The 21060-nt window shown below is 33.0% G+C and overlaps 1 protein-coding gene across 4 annotated transcripts in view; it reads right to left on the reverse strand.

Annotated features, from left to right (window-relative positions):
* The window catches only part of Cep128 (centrosomal protein 128), a 407740-nt gene that overhangs the window by 12303 nt on the left and 374377 nt on the right, over window positions 1-21060 (reverse strand). For all 4 annotated transcript variants that reach the window (XM_040274764.2, XM_078050644.1, XM_040274765.2 and 1 more), the window contains 2 exons: window positions 15506-15583; window positions 12746-12859 (listed from right to left, as the gene is read on the reverse strand). In XM_040274764.2, coding sequence (XP_040130698.2) covers window positions 12746-12859; window positions 15506-15583 — 192 coding nt within the window. The remainder of the gene's footprint in view (window positions 1-12745; window positions 12860-15505; window positions 15584-21060) is intronic.

Raw genomic sequence — 21060 nt, forward strand, 5'->3', positions numbered from 1 at the left:
CATTTTGCCCACTGACACTGGAACTGGAAAGATGAGAAAGGGTAGACTGCAGTTTGGGCATTTTCATGGAGAAGCTCCTGTATGATGACCTCAAATGTGTCTACTGGAGGAATAATGAAGATATTTAAATAATATTCATTTTTCCTCAATGGCTTGATTCTAAAATTTAAAACAAAATTAACTGGCATCAAAACACAGGTTATATCTTTTCCATTTTACAAAAATAATATATATTTAATGATAAAACCAGCTTCTGGGAATACAAGGCTAAAATAAGGCACTGACATATTTCATTCCTTAGCCAATTTGGAAAATAAAACAAAACATTTAGAAGAAAAAAATAATCCATTAAATTAGCTTATTAACCCAATTTAAGAGTACAATTTTCCAGTTTTTGTTTATAAATATCTATTTATAAAACATTTTATAAACCATTTGTTGAGTATTTTGTTTCCTGCTCTTTGTCTCTTTCTCTCACTTAACACATGTGCCTTACATGCTATTCCCAGCCCCTCCTACTTTTTGCAAATAACACTATATGGGAAATTTTCAATCGTCATCATCACAGTTACATCATAGTATATTTTATAAATTTACTGTCATAAACTTAAGGTTGATTCCAGCTTTTTTTTTTTCCTACTGTAAGTAACCATTTGGTAAACATCTTGGTAAAAAAAGCTATGTTCAAATTTTATTTATTTAATATAGATTACTAGAACTGGGATTTCTGAATAATACATTTTAAGGCTGTTTATTCATATTCATTTCATTTTATTTAAATTGTCATACATAAAGTGAATCATAATATTACCTGTTTATACTTTTAACGTCATAAGGATTTCTATTAATGTACCTTTTTCATTCCTAAACTTAGCCATTTGTATATTCTTTCTATTCAGTCTATTTAGTTGTTTTTTGTTTTTTTAATTTTATAAATTTTTCTCAAGGAAACCAGCTTTGGTTTAGTTTATTTTTTCTATTTATTTCCTTTTTATTTCATTGATTTCTGTTTTTATTCCTTCCTTATTGTTACATACTTTGTGTGTTATTTGCTCTTTGTTTTCTAATTTCTTACGACAGAAGTTTAGACTGATGACTTCAGATCGTTCTTCTTTTGAAGTATATATATGTGATACTACCAATTTTCCTCTGATCACTTTTTAGTTGTTTCCATAGATTTTCATAAGTTGTGTTTTTATTTTTATATAGTTAAATATTTATATTTCCTTTGCTTTTCTTTCTTCACCTATTCTTGGATAATTTAAAAATAAGCTGTTTAATTTCTAAGTATTTGGGAATACCTTAGATATCTTTCAATTTCTGGTTTCATTCCTGTGTAGGAAAACAACATATCATTTCAATCTTCTTAAATTTATTGAATTTTTATCATTCAATCTTCTTAAATTTATTGAATTTTTATCACTCAGAATATATCCGGTAGAATGTTCAATATGTACTTGAAAAATATGTGCAATTAGCGATTGTGTGTGGAGATACTATTCTATAAATATTAGTTAGGTGTTGTTGTTTGATATAAAATATTAGGTGTTGTTGGTTGTTTAAGACTTCTATATCAGGACTGATTTTTATTCTTATGATTTTGTTAATGATTAAAAGAAGAATATTAAAATTTCCAAATACAATTACAGATTAGTCTATTTTTCTTTTTGGCTCTATCCATTTTTGCTTCAAATATTTTGATACTTTGTTAATAGGTGAATATACACTTAAAGCTATTATCCTTTCTTTTACAATGTTTGATTTACTTATCATCCAACTACTCACATTTATTTTTTTTCACACATAGAAAATGAGGAGGTTCAATTTTAATATAGCTTTCAGTACTAACATTTTATATCTTCTAAGAACTGTCAGAATCTCCCATATTACCTTGAAATAAAACCAGAGAAATTAACATTGAAAGAAATATATTTCATAATCTCTTTGCATAATCAGTATTCTAGAATATGAAAAAAATACTTTCATCTCCTCCAATTCTATATCGCTATTTAATCTGTGGAATGTCTATAGAAGTAAATTCTAGAAGGTGATTATATTCTTTTTAACTCTTGCCTGCTGTTGAATCAAATTCTTAAATATAAAAAAGAAATCTTTATTAAAAAGAAAGAGTCTTTGCAATTTCAATAAACTCAGCTTTTGCTTTTACCAATTCTTATATCCTTAGTACAAGGACCTATTTTTATTGCTATCTTAAGTCTCAACAAGCTAGTTAGCCAGGATTCTCTGAAAAAATTCCATTGGATGAAGAAACTTGCATTTTCTAATATTTTCATTGGGCTTCTTCCACTTCTCTTTCATAACCCACATTGTAATTTCTTAAAATCTGTTCTAATCTGACTATATTTCTTTGCTAAACTGATATCTAATGATTAATATTTATGGATGCCCACCAAATATTTTTCTCTCAGGAATACTATAAGTTCAAAATTTATAAGATAAATGATACATTTAATTGATGAATTTTAAGTTATTCAATCTTTCCCTGAGAGAAAGAAAAAGCACATAGGCATTTCTGAATCAGTGGCAGAAATGTTTTCTTGAATTTGTCTCTCATCAAACAATGTACCATCTCTCCATTTATGCTCACTATGAAGTCCCAATATTTCATCAATGCTCAAGCAAGTTTAACCTCTTTCTCAGCAAACTTTATTCCTACTTGAAAGTTCAACCTTGCAGATGGTTGCCTTAAAATCTGCCCTTAGTAACTCATTCTGCATGCTCGCTAAGTTAGATTTTAATCTCCATGAGGGTGAGGCTTTGATTACCTTCATCTTCCCATCTTTCCATCACATATGCTCATTTCTTTTTTGTTATGTTTTTCTTTTTATTTGCTCTAATTAGTTATACATCACAATAGAATGCCTATATCAGACATAAATGCAGTATAACTTCTCACTCTTCTGGTTGAACATGATATAGAATTACACCAGTTGTGTAATCATATATGCATATAGGGTAATAATGTCCGATTCATTCTACTACCCTTCATATCCATACCTCTCCCTTTCCCCCTGTCTAATTCAAATTACGTCTATTCTTCCCTAGATGCCTCCCGCCTCCATAAGCCTTACTGTGAATTAGCATCTGCATATCAGAGAAAACATTAGGGCACTGGGTCTTTGGGATTGGCTTATTTCACTTAGCATGATATTCTCCAGCTCCATCTATTTACCAGCAAATGCCATAATTTCATTCATCTTTAAGGATGAATAATATTCTATTGTGCATGTATACACCACATTTTCTTTATCCATTCATCTGTTGAAGGGCACCTAGGTTGGTTCCATAGTTTAGCTATTGTGAATTGAGCTGCTATAAACATCTGAGATACATGTGATAAAGAATTTCTCCCATTCTGTAGGCTCTCTCTTCACATTCTTGGTTGTTTCCTTTCCTGTGAAGAAGATTTTTAGTTTGATTTCATCACATTTTCTGATTCTTGATTTTACTTCTTGCACTATAAGTGTGTGGCCATTTTGACAATGTTAATTCTGCCTAACCAAGAGCATGGGAGATCTTTCCGTCTTCTAAGATCTTCAATTTTTTTTTTCCTTAGTGTTCTATAGTTTGCATTGTAGAGATCTTTTGCCTCTTTGGTTAGATTGATTCCCAAGTATTTTATTTATTTATTTGAGGCTGTTGTGAATGGGGTAGTTTCCCTAACTTCGCTTTCAGTGGATTCATCATTGATGTATAGGGACATATTTAATTTATGAGTGTTCATTTTATATCCTGCTACTTTGCTGAATTCATTTATTAGTTCTAGGAGTTTTCTGTTGGACTTTTTTGGGTTTTCTAAATATAGAATCATGTCATCAACAAATAGTGAGAGTTTGAGTCTTCTGTTCCTATTCTTAGTGCTTTAATTTCTTTTTCCTATCTAATTGCTCTGGCTGGAGTTCCAATGATGATGTTAAATAAAAGTGGTGAAAGAGGGCATCCTTGTCTTGTTCCAGTTCTTGAAATGCTTTCAATTTTTTTCCACTTAGAATGATGTTGGCCTTGAGTTAGCCTATATAACTTTTACAAAATTAAGATATGATGTTTTTCTAGTGTTTTGAACATGAAGGATGCTGCATTTTGTCAACTGCTTTTTCTACTTCTATTGAGATAATCATGTGATTCTTGTCTTTAAGTCTTGATGTGGTGAATTACATTCATTGATTTCTGTATGTTGAACCAAACTTGCATCCCCAGGATGATCCCCATTTGATGGTGGTGCCTTATCTTTTTAACATGTTTGTATGCAATTTGCCAGAATTTTATTGAGAATTTTTGCATCTATGAACATAGATATTGGTCTGAAGTTTTCTTTCCTTGATGTGTCTTTGTCTGGTTTTGGTATCAGGGTGATACTAGCTTCACAGAATGAGTTTGGAAGGGTTCCCTCCTTTTCTATTTCATGAATAATTTAAGGTGTTAATTCTTCTCTGAAGGTCTGGTAGAACTCGGCTGAGAATCTGTCTGGTTCTGGGCTTTTCATGGTTGGTACGCTTTTGATGGTGTCTTCTATTTCATTGCTTGAAACTGATCTATTCAAATATGTCCTCCTGATTCAGTTTAGGTAGTTCATATGTCTCTAGAAATTTGTTGATGTCTTCAAGACTTTTTATTTTATTGGACTATAAATTTTCAAAATAGTTTCTGATTATCTTCTGTATTTCAGTAGTGTCTGTTATGATATTTCCTCTTTTTATAATAATTTTTTTTAGTAATTTGAGTTTTTTCTCTCTGTCTCTTCATTATCGGGGCTAAGGGTTTATCAATTTTATGTATTTTTTTCAAAGAACCAACTCTATATTTTGTCAATTATTTTGAATTGTTTATTTTGTTTAAATTTCATTGATTTCTGCTCTGATTCAATTATTTCCTGTTTCTACTGCTTTTGGTATTGATTTGTTTTTTTTCCTAGGTCTTTTAGGTCATTTATTTGTTGGCTTTCTATTCTTTTAATAAATGAGCTCAATGCAATGAACTTTCCTCTTAGCATTGCCTTCAAAGTGTCCCAGAGACTTTGATATGTTGTATCACTGTTCTCATTTACCTCTAGATATTTTTTATTTCATTTCTTATTTCTTCTGCTATCCATTTGTCATTCAATAATGTATATGATCATCTCTTTATCAAAGTACAGAAATTCCAATTTGCAATTGTGGAAGTTGGGACATGGGAGACACTGTCACATCCTGTTTCTTCATGTAAGAAATTAAGGGGGCTGGATCAGATCTCCTTTAAGTCCTCTAACATTTTACATTTTATCAACCTATTCAGTCTGGATAGACACACTGCACAGGCAGCACTTAAAACCATGCTAACCATCTTTACCATAAGAAATCCAACTGATTCAATAATACTATAAACCCAAAGCAATATTCATCCACCAGAATAACATTCATGAGAATACTGTGCTAGATCATGTCATCTGAAGCTCAGTAGTTTTTCTAATAATACTAATACACTTATCCTTACTAATTGGTATTATATGGTATAAAATTTTATATTTCTAGAAAACCACTAATAAAAAACTCTTTATTCCATTTTCATGTATTTTCTGTCTACTTCAGATTTGACTTAATGTGACTTTATTTTCAAAAACCGAATCTACTAACAGTAGATAAAAATTTGTTGCCAACAAGAGCACTCAATAGGTCGTGCCACTGAATTAAAGACAGAAACATAAGATGTTTTAGAAATGCTGGCCTCATTTGAAACACTTCTTATTCTCTTAAAGTGAGCATTTTAAAGGAAATGATGATTGTTTGAGTGTATATATTATTAATTACATGCCTATTAAAAGCTAATAAATTTAACTGATATACCTTATACTTTTAGTACCTAGAATTTTACATTTGATATTAAAAATGGCCTCTCTGAATTTCTTCACAATCTTTGCTTTTCTAATGTCCCTGTTGAGTAATTTATTTAGTGACTTGTTAAGAGAAAAGGGGTTGGTAAAATGGAGCTCTATTAGGTTTAAAACTTAATATGCTTAACTAAGTTCCATGCTGATCCTAATAATCAGTCTAATCCATTACTATTTTTAGTTTTTATTAAAATAAAAAAATCCCCGTTCAGTTGGCAATATTTTGGGTGATTTGTAAAGAACAAGATGAAATCAACTAAACATTATGGCAGCAGGTTAGTCTTGTTCACTTCAAAAGAACAAAAATCTGTTCAGATTTTATGATTTGATTGCTTACAAAGTTTTGGGTGTGCTGGAAAAATAAACAACTATTTTTTATTTTTGTTAGAATACCAGAAAGGCTGAAGCTAGAAAAATATTATTTTAAAAAAACACCAACTTAACATGTATGATCTCTGTGTATTCTGGAATCAAAGATGCCACACTGTCCAGGAAAACAGCATTTCCTAAGCTTTGGTATTCTAGTTATATTTTCTTTAATAAGCTCACACAAATTTACCTTTTAATCTCTGTATAAGAGAGGCCTAAAGAATATGACAAATTGGTTTGGATTGAGGGAAGCACAGAGATACATTTGCATACTAGTTCACATATAATTTCTTATCAGAGCATGGAGAACGGAGGCTATAAATAAGATAATTGGGGTATTATAAGGTTAATGCTCTATCAAATTCCCCCAAGATTGCCACTATTGTTTCCAAGAAATATCTGTAAAATTACATGAATAATACACTACTGATACTTTTTATAGTCATTAAAATAAAAAATGTTTATGCATCACCTACAATCTTGAGTTTCACTAGGAGTTATGTGTACTATGTTTTCAAAGCCACTGTCATAGAAGATTTAAGTTAGAAATAGCTGACTTGAGAGAGAAAGTGCTAAAAGCCATTAATTGCTATAAGCAAGGCATAAATACATCACAGAGAGATTTAATGAGGGAGAAATGACTTCCAGGGACAAACATTTACTTATATCGCACACGTGCTTACCTCAAACAAATACAACAAAGGACTTTGCAATCTCTGTCTTCATAAATGCTGCTGAAAGCCATTATCCAGACATCCTCACCCACTTCATCTTACCCTGTGCAGCATCTGCTTTGTTAAAAAGCAGTTGCAAAAATGCCAAAAAACATTCACTGGAGAAAAGGTAGCCTATTTAACAAATGGTGCTGGCAAAACTGGAAATCCATATGTAGCGAAATGAAATTAAACCTCTATCTCTCACCCTGCACAAAAATCAACTCAAAGTGAATCAAAGTCTTAGGCACTAGAATAGAGATGCTGCACCTAATAGAAGAAAAAATAAGCCAAAATCTTCACCCTGTTGGCCTAGGATCTGACTTCCTTAACAAGACTCCTAAAACACAAGAAGTAAAATTAACAATTAATAAATGGAATGGATTCAAATTTAAAAGCTTTTTCTCAGCAAAGGAAACAATAAAGGGAGGAGAGAGCCTACAGATTGGGAGAAAATCTTCACCACACACACCTCCGATAAGGCATTAATTTCTAGGATATATAAAGAACTCAAAAAACTTAACACCAAATTTGTTGATAAGAAAACAACAAATAACCCAATCAATAAATGGGCTAAGGAACTGAACAGATACTTTACAGAAGAAGAAATACAATTTATCAATAAATATATGAAAAAGTGTTCAACATCTCTAGCAATTAGAGAAATGAAATCTAAACTACTCAGATTTTATCTCCTGTCAGAATGGCAATCATCAAGAATACAGGCAACAATAAATGTTGGTGAAAAGGTACACTCACGCATTGCTGGTGGGACTGCAAATTGGTGTAGGCAATATGGAAAGCACTATGGAGATTCCTTGGAAAACTGGGAATAGAATCACTATTTGACCCAGCTATCCCATTCCTTGGTTTATACTCAAAGGATTTGAAATTAGCATACTCTAGTGACACAGCCACATCAATATTTATAGCAGCTCAATTCACAAGAGCTAGACTATGGAATCAACCTAGGTGTCCCTCAACAGATGAATGGAAAAAGAAAATGTGGTATATATACTCAATGGAATATTACTCAGCTAAAAAGACGACTAAAATTATGGCATTTGCCAGTAAATAGTTGGAGTTGGAGAATATTATGCTAAGTGAAATAAGACAATCCCACAAAACCAAGGGCCGAGTGTTTTCTCTAATATGTGGATACTATTTCACAATAAGGTGGGGGGCACTAGGGAAGAATAGTGTCCTTAGATTAGGTAGAGGGAATGATGGGAGGGAAATGGAGGGAATGTGGGGACAGAAGAAATAGTAGAATGAAACAGACATTATCACTGTATGTATATATGTGACTGCATGACCAATATGATTCTGCAACATGTACACACAGAAAAACGAGAAATTATATCCCATCTATGTATAATATATCAAAGTACATAAATGGATTCTACTGTCATGTATAATTAAAACAAATTAAAAATTTTTTTAAAAGTAGCTGCATACTAACTCTTCAACTAGAAGTTAAAAACCATGATTTTCCTTATAGAAGGAAGGAAAATAGGAAAAAAAAATGCTTTCTGTGATTTTACTAAAAAATTCCAATGTTAATTAAAACCATATATTTAGTACTGGTAAAGGTAACAAATAGAGATTTCTTGGACAAACTCATGCTCCTCTGTGAATTCAGATTAGCAATGCTGTGTTACTGGCTGACTTTGGGACATTTTGTTCTATTTGAAACAGCTGGGACGGCAAGGGAGCTTGTATGTCCTACAGAAACTCAATTAGGCCGGATGGAAAAGAGGCCATGAATGCTTCTGTAGTCTACAGAGAGGCAGTGAAAATGTGTTAGATTCAGCTTTGAACTGAATTCTAAATATAAGTTTTTAGATCAGGCTTTGTTCAATTAGTTTGGCCATCTTAATACAACATAATATTATTGTATTTTTATAATATGCCCTTATAATTGTGTTTCTTGTACACTGCTCAAAATCTCAACAGGTTTCTAGAAATCTGATCATTTGTGTTCTGGTGATCTCATTCTTGGTGAATTAGATCAGCTCCAGCCTTGGGTTGAAAGAGAACTTGACTTGCCCACTTGCCAGTCCTCTCCAATGGTTGTGTGGTCATGCTGGATGTTTCAGTGCTTTTTAAAAAACAGCAACAACATGAAAGAAGCCAGCTGCCAACACAGTTCTGCTATTCCAACAATTATTTGTCTGTCAACAGCAATATGGGCAGACTTCTACAACTGAAATGCTAACAAAGGACCTTTTGCAAATTCAGATGTGAATAAAACACTTCTCTGCACTTTGTCATTATAAATCTCTTTTCAAAAGCCTTGTGAGCATCTTTCTTTTCTCTGAACCATGAAAGAGGTTTATTGGGGTCACCTTTATTACATTTATCCTTTTCTCTTTTGTACTTCGATTGTTTGTGTGAAGGTTTTAAACTGCTAAGGGTTGGCAGTGATTTTTCTTATGCCATTCTCTTGAGTCCCTAGCACAGTGCATTGTGTATTAGTAGAAACCCAATAAATATTCAGAAAATAACAACAAACATGAATATCCTCTGATTGGAACAGGAACTCCAAAAGGGCTCACTGATTTATGCCATGAATGTTTCAGGCATATAGATGGTGCTCAACAAATACATATTGAATGGATGGATACTTTTATGCTTTTATAAGGGCTTGGACAGTATTTGATAAAAAAGGAAAAGGAAATATTTCATATAATATATAAAAGAAGATTGCCAATTTCCTTTCTCTAGACCACATATTGGTAAATTTCTCTACAGATGGTCAGATAAATACTTCAGGCTTTGTGGGCCATATAATTTCTGTTGCAACTACTTAATTCTACAATTAAGTAGTATACAAGCAGTCATAGAAAACATGCGAATAAGTGGGTGGGTTGTATTTTATTAGACCTTTATTTACAAAAGTAGTTGGTAGGCAAGATTTAACCCCATGGGCAGTTTGCTAACTTCTGGTCTAGAACAATAATGCAAGATTTATCTGCTAGAATTAAGAAGATTAAATAATTATTCTCCATCTTTCAAGATCACACTTTTTCCATCTTCATATGCCTATACCCCATCTCCACTCCCAATAGTTAGTACAGTGTTTTGCAATATCAAAGCTACAGTATGTTTATTGAGTTAAAAAGAATTCTTTACTAACTTATTTCCTGAAACCATGTGCAGTTCTCAGCAGAATCTCTCAACTCCAGTTCTTATAATGTGCCTTTTCTTTGAACTCTGTTCTAACAAAATTGTGAGAAAATTTAATAACTTGCTGAAATACTGTCTTATAAAACTGATGTTGTAGTAAATGGGACATCTTTTCTCTTGGTAGAAAGAGTTCCAATTTCTTATTTGTAGCATTTTCTTCAGCACGTTGATGATTTACCAGATTACTGATTATCCACAAAGCCAAGAAATGATTTCTCACACTGTACCTAAACACATGCTTCTTTTGAAGCTGATTTCCTTCTCAGTCTCTTTAAGTAATTGATTTCATAAAAAAACATATAAGCAAATGACCACTCATGTCTACCACTGGCAAAAATAGGTTCTCACGTTTCCTCTGCAGAGACTACAAAATATGTGATATTCCAAGGAGTTTTGTGTTGGATTACCACACTATTTCAGGGCAGGCATCTGCTATGTTTAGTGATAGTCTATGTACTCGTCACTGAGCTAGAAATGAGTTTTAAAATGTATAAGTAGTATTAATGTGGCATAACACCATCAAAAACTATGCTTTCTGATTCTAATGTATACTTGTATCACCTTTTGCAAACTTTCAAACTTGCTTCTCATTTTGCCAAGTGTTGGCCTCTCTTACAAACCAGGCCTGATTTTATCTTTAGCTGCAAATGTAATTTTAAACAGAACTACAATGAGATTACTTGCTGAACATGTTAAACATTCATAGCTTTGCCATATGCTATTACGGAAATTGCATTGATTTATAGCAATTTTAGGTGCCACTAGATAACACTGATTCACCTGACACCAAACCTAGTGTATTGGAAAATAATATTTCAAATGTTCTATTTGAATTCAGACCTCTGATGAACTCATGGGTTTGTATTGTGTTAATGTATTTTTGGAGAAAACTTTTACATATTAAAATTTGGTCTTACACTTGGTCACTTCTAGAAAACTTTGTAATCTAAATTTGTATTATATTAGCATAGTATTCAAAGATGTAGATTACAGAAACCAGGTAGAGTTAGGTCTTAATACTGATTGACCATTTAATTACTCTGCAGCCTTGCTTTCTTCAACAGCAAAGAGAAAAAAATAACGTCCCCAACCTGATAGGGTTGCTGGGAGGATAAAATATAATAATGAACACAAGCTATGAAACACCTACAAGAGGTGATTTCATGTAATTTGTTCTAATACATGCTTAATAATTAGTAATTATCCTTACTTCTTGTTGCCTAAATGTTGTATTCCTGTTTAAGGAGAAATGCTTGAGCATATGGAACCTGCTGGGAATGATGGAAGATGATCTAGGGAACTTAAAAAATTGCCATAAGAGAGAACAAGGTCACTGCTCTAGTTAATAATACTAATAATACTAATCTATGAAACCAAAGATAAAAAGGAACAAAGTCATAAGAAAGTTATAAGAAAGTCATAACAAAGTTCTCTTCATAGTAGAAATATCAATAATGTGGCATAATTGTGTTAATTTTTGTTTAGGATGGAGGAAGCATAGTGCTCATTTTAAGCATGCTAAAGAGAATTTATGGAAATGAGCACTGAACATTCTATCCAATTATATTCAGAGGAGGGAGTAAGTTTCTTAGAAATAATTGTATTTGGCTATAGTAAGTGAATATATACAGCATACTGAATATTCATAACTATTAAAACTTGTAACAATATAAAGAAAGCCATAGAGCTTTTACTATTTTTTTAGGGGGGGTGGTAATTGGCTTGGAGTGCACATTAGAATATACATTGACTCTAAGTCAGTATTCTTGATACACGGAAATTTTGCCCTCCAGGGGACATTCAGCAATGTCTGGATGCATTATGGGATGTCACAACTTAGGATAGGGAATGTTACTGGCATCTAGTGAGGAGACTCTAGGGATGTTGCTAAATATCATATGATGCATATGACAGTATCTACAACAAAAACTTATCTGGCCCAAAATGTCATAATGCTGAAGTTGAGAGACTTGGCTCTAGGCTAAGAAGTTTTCAAGGCCACATGGGTTTATCCATCTGTCCCAGATGGGTATTAGGCAGGCCTAGGGAATGATATGTTTTTGCCAATATGGCAAATCCTCTCAGTCTGCTATGTGTTGATTCCATGTTTACAAATCATAAGCAGAAATATTAGCATTAAGTTGATGCACCCGGGAGAAGAAAGAGTGGAAATGTGAAGATTATTGCTTACAAAAGACTACATATTAGTTGATCTATGGGGGATTTGAGGGCTGAAAGAAGCTGGACTTACACACAGAGGAGGTAAACCATAGTAAGACTTTGACCAACCAAGTGACTAGGGGTTTCCTGCCTCATGATTTCTTCAGCAGCATCAATTCCCATAAAAATAACTTACTGAGTAACAACGTCATAGACTAAAAGCTTAGTTCCCAGTCAAAATGTTGTAGGCACAATTTTTGGATTTTTTTTCTTCTCTAATCCCATTGAACTGAAAATCTATTCCATGCATCAAAGAAAATCTTTTCTTTCAAAAATGACCTTCCACAAACACTATGAGGACTGTTTAAGAGGTCGTAAGCTTGAACAGGAATAGTGTTTAAAGACTGAGAATATACATAAAGAACATTACTTTGAGGGTTTTCATTCTGTACTTGGTATCTTCTTGTCGTCGCTGAAAAGGATCTCTGTGAATTCTGAATTTAGGGTATCTCCCATCAGTTCTCTCACATAAACTGCGGGAATTCTGAAAAGAAAAAAACAATAAAAGATCTAAATTGGTCAGTGAAAGAAAAATCAGTGTTTGAAATTAGAATAAGAAAATATCAATATGTAGATAAGAAATAATCACAGGCATTTTGAGAGCACATAAAGGAAAAAGACACCACCAAGAAAAAAAAGAAAGAAAATAGATAGTGTGGACACTACCATACCACACTGTTTATTTACATTCTTTCAGAAACTAGTTAGTATGTCCGTTAGAAATGACTGGCATTCATTAGATGAAAGGAAAAAGCGTTAGTGACAATTAGCTGCCCAAAGATAGACAGAGTTACCACACCACTTTTGGAGGTTATATATCATACTTCAAAATTATACATGGTATCAAAATATTCTCCTTGTTTAAAAGATACTGCCTTTAAAATTGAAGCCCTTTTATTTCACTTCTCCATAAACAACATTATCTTTTAAATATTATATTACACAGATTTTTTAAATTTAAAGATATCTCAGTCTTCATAAGCATCAAAATTCAAGTAACAGGGAAATGAACTAGGACAATAATTTCGGTCTTTGTACTCTCCATTCACAGCTCATTGAGTTTTAGAAAGTTTCAGGGATTTGAAAAATACAATCCATCTCTAATAATCTAAAGGCTTTATGTATTTTTAACTTAAGGTGATGTCAAGTTGTTCTCATGAAATTGATTTAGTAAATGGACTTAATTTACCCATATAGATGGCTTTAGAGGACAGACAGAAAGGGTTTTAGGTTAAGAGGCAGCAAGGCAAAAAACAAAATTAGATCTCACTTCTGACTAGTTTATATACTGCAAGCTTCAGTTTCCCCATCTGTAAAATAAGGAAATAATGCCCATACAGGTTGTCTCTGAAGATTAGAAGAAAATGTATCATATTTAGCCACTGTTTGCCAAACAGTCTGTGCTGTTATGCACACTGGCCATATGTGTGCATAATACTCCTTTCCCTTTTGAAGGTGGAGACTTCACTTTCAATGTATCAAAAAGTACAATTCTGAACTTTGAAAAATATCCTCCCTAGAAATTTTACTATAAAGGCATTTTTATGAGTTTGTGTATACATAAGCTAGATGTGTAGATAATTACTAGCCCTTAGCATAAAAATTAATAATAATAAGCCTTTCAGTAACAGTGGTGAACACAACTTTTGAATTGTACTTAGGAACATTCAGTTCAAAGAAGATCACTGGGGAACTAGTGAACTGTTACTGGAGGTTAAATTCTGTATGTTTTTATTGGTATAAGTCAGGCATCTGTTTCTCAGTGAAAAGTACCACTTGTTTCCAATACTCTCTCTTGCCCAATCCTTTATTCACTTAGATGACTTCTGTTAGCACAGAAAAAAAGGGAGAAAAGATATGGGTATAACATATTCCCTGCTATGGACTGAATAAAGATAAAAAGAAATTACATGGTCTTAAATAGTGATTTCAGGATTCTTTGACAGTGAATATACAAGCATATCTCAAGAAAGAATCAAAACTTTAATAATATTGATAATATGTAAGCATATTTCAAGAATGAATCAAAAACCTCAATAAAATATACTATAAACAGTTTTATCCTATTTGTAATAGTCTAGATTTTAGGATGTGTCCAGTCAAGCTAGGATTGATCTCAAAAATATTTAGTTACTGAATTCACACACACACACACACACACACACACACACACACACACACACAAAGCTATTGTAAGGTAATTTTAAGATGGTATAGATTTTGAGAACCACATCATATCACTTCTTCCAGTAAATCAATATGGCATGATCTGGATGCTCTTCCTACCCACTGTATTCTCAAGTAATAGGTTTAAACAGAACTAAATATAAGCTATACTTAAAAAGTTATTTTTTAAGGCAAACGTGAAATTAGATGCTGTGTGGTCTCCCAAGGGAAACCCTCCACATTGTTAACTGTGGCCATTTATTGATGTTCTGTAAATCATTTCAACCCTCTCAAATAAATTACAAATCACCAAAAATGTACATTACATGTGCATCCTTAAGAGGATACGGGAAGATCTTCTCCAGATAGGTCCTCTTCTGATATAACTAGGTAACAGTGAAACTTGCTTTGCATTTCTCCTCTGTGAGGAACTTAACAAAAATCACAGTGTATAAACCCTCACATGTCACTAATTGGCTTGATGTGAAATACTAGTAGTTCTATTGGTAAATAGCATGGGATATGGAATCTAAAACTCTATGTGAATTTAAATTCATTTATCACAGGGATAACCTGTGAACTATTATATCTCTGGACAAATAGTGCCCTATTATCTGTAAAAAAGAAGATAATTCATAAATTAAAAAGTTCCCAATTGTCAATGTAATGTGTAACTCTCTTTAATTATCAGGTTTTTCTAAATTCTTGTTTAGCTTTTGGGAGACAAGTGAACTTCCAGTAGGAGGATAAAGTCTCTATTTTCCTATGTTCTGTTAACACATAATTTCATTTTTTTTCAGTCCAGATATTATAAATGCCAGTAAAATGATAAGATAGATTGTCAGAAGTCCCCAACATTTTTTGGTCCTTCTTCCCTTCTACAATTTTCTTTGCACATCAGGAAGATGTCAAGTGCTCTCACTCAGATAAATATACTGAAAAAGACAAGCCAACTCTTTCTCACTCTGAAGTCTTTGAAACCTTCTAGAAGGCTCAGTTTCTCGGGCACAGACTCCAGATGGTCCAAAGCCACTCGGGTACTCTGAAAGCAAAAACATAAAGAAACCAAACATTATAAAAAATTGATTAATACTCTCATAATATAAACACTAAAAATGAGATGTACCACTGGTATGAGCAGACCAAACTACAGATTTAGAGGGTCAAATAAAAACAGATCTAATAATATTGTATTTCCAAGATAAATACATCTTTTTAAATCAAAAGAGTTATTTCCTTTCAAAAAGTATATGAGATGCACTTGCAAATCTGACTCCGATATAAAAACTCTTTCTGGATAATTGCTTTCAACTGATAGGCTATTAAACTTTCTATAGAGCATTTCATATTCTTATTAATTTACAAACCTGCTTCAGTGAGCATCAGAAATAAACCACAAGGTAATACTAAGAAATAGATGAATTTGCACTTACTTATCTATAAAGCATATTAGAGATCCTCAAGTATTATCATTATGAAGAAGAAGAGTTCTCAACAATTATTTTGGTTAAGAAGGAAATGGAAAGCAGTTCTCAAAAAGACAGGAGAAATATCTGAAATTGAATATTTTCAACAGGGTCACAAGATCCTGCTGATTATAAATCAGGAACTTATTATACAATCTTTGATTAGCTGGTCCTGTTATGTCCATCAATATAAGCATTAAGAGGGAATGATTTGGAAATAATTTCAAAGCCAATGTGAAATAAGAGGGTAAGTGATGGAATAACCTTGAGACTAAGATGGTATAACATGCATGTATCTCTGTATTCTTACTCCGTTCAGAACATATTAGACATCAAGTGTTAGCTTTTGAATTTAAAACAAATTGTAATTTTTCAATGAAATTAACAATAAGGCCCATGTCTGATCAATGAGAAGAAAGTGAGTGTCCTGCAAGATCAAGGACATAACTCTGCAGAGTTCTAGAGAAGTCAGCAGCCACCCAAAGTTTCATGTTCTCTGACATCTCCCTGGTGAATGGTTCTAGATGAAGGACTTTGAATGTATCACTTCTGGACTGAGACAACTAAGAATCTGTGGCTCCCTCTGTCATCCCACCTTCTGCCATGAGGACATCAAGATTCTGCATGCTCCAAATGACACAGAGGAAAGCTGCATGCCATACTGGACTCATGGTAATGAGACAACGTCTAGTTTGTTAAACTGTAGGATAATTTCAGAGTTTTTTACTTACCAAAACATAGTACAACATTATCATAAATAATTTAATTTCATCTAGACTAGTATTAAACAAAGTGTAGGCTAATTTGGTGGTAAACTTTTAATAGGTGGATGGGATCTAATTTATGAGTATGTAAGATTGTTTTTCTCAAGAGGAATTCAGATTTTTTTCTTTAACCTTCCTATTTGAAATCCCCTATCTCTCTCCAGAGAGATGCTATTCTTTGCCTGCCATCTCCAATCCAGAGGCTCAATTTCTTCTGAGCATATACCACCTGCATCCCACAGGGTTTTGGTACAGGCAGGGATGGAGATAGGAAGTTAAAGGTCTCTTTGTTGGGGTGGGGATGTGGCTCAAGAGGTAGCGCGCTCGCCTGGCATGCGTGCAGCCCGGGTTCGATCCTCAGTACCATATACAAACAAAGATGTTGTGTCCGCTGAAAACTAAAAAATAAATATTAAAATTCTCTCTCTTTAAAAAAAAAAAGGTCTCTTTGTCATAGAAACTTTCAATGTGCCCATTTCCACCTCCTCTTTCTGCAGAAATTGTACCGGTTACTTTAATTCAAAAGCCTTTCTGGAATTCTGCAGAATGATGTTTGCTTTCCATTGTCATCCCCTTTACAGGTACTTGGGTTCTACCTTTTCAGTTCTGAGATACTTTACCACTCTCAGTGTTCTGTAACTTGGAGGTATAGCTACTTTGTCACTTACAAATTTAAAAAAGGCCACAAATACCCTTTGCAATTTTGAATAGAAAATTGTAGGTGCTGTTTCTTGAAGTTCAAAAAGTCTTCTTTTTCAAGGTCTACTTATAGGATTTAGTATTTTGTTCCTCCTGCTTAACATTTATATCATTGCTAGTCTTTCTGCTGCATGTACTCACTTAAACTACTATGCATTTTAAATGACTTCATTTAATTTTTTCATGTGTAGGAAAGATTCATCAAAATGACATTTCTTAATATAGTCCGCAACACGCAGATTTAGGAGAGCAGGTAGTTTTAGCTACCATATATGCTACGCTTATTTAAGTAACAAAATATTTGAAAGAATTATATTGGCCCTTGAACAATTAAGTACAAAGCAATGCCCTGCTGTTTTTAAAGCAAAACTTTGTGCATTGACTAAAATCATCTTCATAAGCACATACTCTAATAGACTTGTAGTATTAAAACTTTATTTCCTTTTTTCATTTCATAATTTTTCTCATTCAGAAGTGATCCTCTGAACCTGGGTAAAGTACTAAACTTATTTTGTTTTCAAGATAAGCAAATGACTCTTTCCCCACTATAAAACCCAGCATGTTATGCAAATGTATTGCTCAAAATTTTCCATTAAAGTGACTACATCAAATCATTTTGGCTTGCACATGTTCACATTCTGTCTTCCCATTTTATTATATTTTTGGATGTATATTCAAATGGCTACATTTCTGTGAGTGAACCTTGAAACTCCTTGGTTCCTTCTTTCTTAAGTGATTTTCATACTCCCCTTTCCTATACTCCCCTAACGTCTCCGTTAATTGACCTTTATACTTTCTCATCATTTATTTCAGTTGTGGCTTATTTTATATTCCATTTATATGTTCTAAATATCTTCCTCAATATCAAAAATACTATCTGGTCCCCAGACTTCATTCTAGTCAATCAACTGACAACAAATGTGTATTTTAGGTATCATTGAATGATGACACATTTCCTATTCTTCAGGAACTTTTGAATTACTGGGGGAGGGAGAAAAATGCATATGTAAAAGATGTACAAATTATACAAATAAATAAAGTGAACTGCATTTATTCTAAATGAATTTCACACACACACACAGGCTGACATTTCTAAGGCATCTATAACAATAAGACATGAAGTAATGAAGATAATGAGTCCAGGTCTGGGGCATCTCAGCTCTCACAATACATTTGATGAGTAAGTGAATTTGGGGAGTATTTTTACTCTCTCTCTCTCTGTACACAGAAACATAAAATCACCACTTTGGCATAAATACTTAAGAATATGCATACTTCCACTCTTTTTTGTTGTGGTTGTTTAATGTGATATTGGCTGGAGTTCTGTGATTAGAATCTCATCACATTACATGTCACTTTAAGTTTACTTTTTCCCAAAACTAACACAGCTATAGGAACAAGATCCATAGGTACACATTCTAAAATAAGGAACGTGTTGGATTTCAAAGACTCCATGAATATCATGAATATTCCTAGGGAAAACATCTCTTGTAGAAAATTTTTAAAAATTTTTTAAGTTGGCTAATTTTTTCTGCCTAATACTTTAAAGAGCATAGACAAGTCCCTTCTGTTACACTTAAGGGAAAAATTTTTCAAGTATATTTCAGTAATGGCACCAACCAATGACAGAGTGCTTAATTTCTATTTAATTTTTTCCACATTTTTTATTGATGTATTATAGTTGTTACATAATGATGGGATTTGTTGTTATATATTTGTACATGAACATATGTGACAATATAATTTGGCCAACATCACTCCCCAGAACTTCCCTCCTCTGAATTTAATTATCTTAATTCATTTTTCTAGAATAAATTAAATGCCGACCAAAATGGTCTAAAACATGTTTCTGCTTTGAAAACATCAGAAGGTACTCAATGTCATACCAAATCTGAGAACAAAGAAAAATTCACAGTGAAGACTCTGTTTCATAAAGAACCATTGCTTTGTGTGTTTCTGGTTTATCTCAGAAGCTTGAAGAGCAACTTTCATGGCATGGAAACACTGGCAAAGCTAAGGATCCATTAACCCTAATCCTGTTTAGCAGCATAAAAAAAAAAAACCAAACCACAAAAATGTAATTCGAAATGGAATTATATTTTTAATCTATTTCTTAATCCTCACACCATTATGTGAGGTATATATTACTATCATCACTATTATACAGATGAGGTGATTGAGAACCGGGGGTAAATAACTCTTCAGTCACATTGTGGTAAAACTGAGATGCAAATTCAAGCTGTCTGAATGGTGAAGTGGCAAGGTTCTTATTATATAATTAGACAAACCATGACAAATCAAAAAAGGAGTAGATAGAAACTGGAAGCAGTAATACCAAAGACTTTTTAAAAAATATTTTTTAGTTGTGATGGACCTTTGTTTTATTTATTTGTATGTGGTGCTGAGAATCAAACCCAATGCATTACACATGCTAGGCAAGCATGCTACCACTGAGCTACAACTCCCAGACCCAACACTGAAGACTTAATAAAATAAAATAAATTCCTGTCCCTTTTTTACTATATATCAACTGTCAGCAGTAAGACTTTGAAGATAATCCATTGATGGGCTGATTTCTGTAGGGGGCGTTTTAAGATGAAACTATTAAGAATTTGATCTCACCAGTGCTTAGGAATATGTGCTCAGGACCCTGTATCCAAACTTACACACATACATAAATGAGGTCTGGGTAGTCTTTCTGATGATCACAGGAAGCTAAGTGTAAGAAGAGCTTTATGATACTAACATCTCCTTTTCTTGTTTTCATAAAATATAGCACTAGCACAGACTGTAAAAAGTTCCTCCACCCTGGCTAATAAAGACAAAGGCAGAGTTAGCATGTTCTAATAAACCCAAGCATTTTGACCTCTTTACTAAAAACCCAGAAGCAAAAGTTTGCCGTTTATTTTTTTTTTTTCTAGACTAAAGGCAAGATCAAATGGTAGAAGCAACAGTGAAATGTAGAAATCTTGTCTGTTTGACTCTGTGGCTTTTGCATCCACAGATGTGTTCATATGCTTCTTGACAAGAGCAAATAAGCTGCCGATTTTACTATTTCAAATTTCAATGCACTTAAAACTCCTATGGAGTTAAGCAGTCTGTATTGGTCTACAACAAAACATTCTCCCTTAAATGTTCCTTTGTTTCAGCTAGAAGGAAATTGAATAATATAGTATGACAATGTAAGGAACTTAAGAGGGGAATTCATTGCTTTGATTCCTGTCTCTTACAGAGAAAATTTAAGGAACAGATTGAACCAGAAGCATGTTTTAGCATACATACTTCTCTCTGGAAAAATACACATCTGTTTATTTTCAGATTCATAGATCACAAATACCAGTTTCTTATACTGCTATTGAAATCATATGTGTTTTGAGGTTTAGGTGATAAATAAAGGAGATGTCATCTATATTTTTATTTTAAAAATAAGTGTGTATTTTTTGCACAATGCACACGTTAAAACAAACAAGGGTATGACAGTTTACTTGGACTAAAAAAAATGCAATTCTATTTACTGCAAAACCTCCCTGACAAATGGCTGAAAGGTGGTGAAAGGATCTGAAAAAATACATTTCAAGGAAAGGAAGGCT

This window comes from Ictidomys tridecemlineatus, chromosome 5, assembly GCF_052094955.1.
Source record: "Ictidomys tridecemlineatus isolate mIctTri1 chromosome 5, mIctTri1.hap1, whole genome shotgun sequence".
Classification (NCBI taxonomy): Eukaryota; Metazoa; Chordata; class Mammalia; order Rodentia; family Sciuridae; genus Ictidomys; species Ictidomys tridecemlineatus.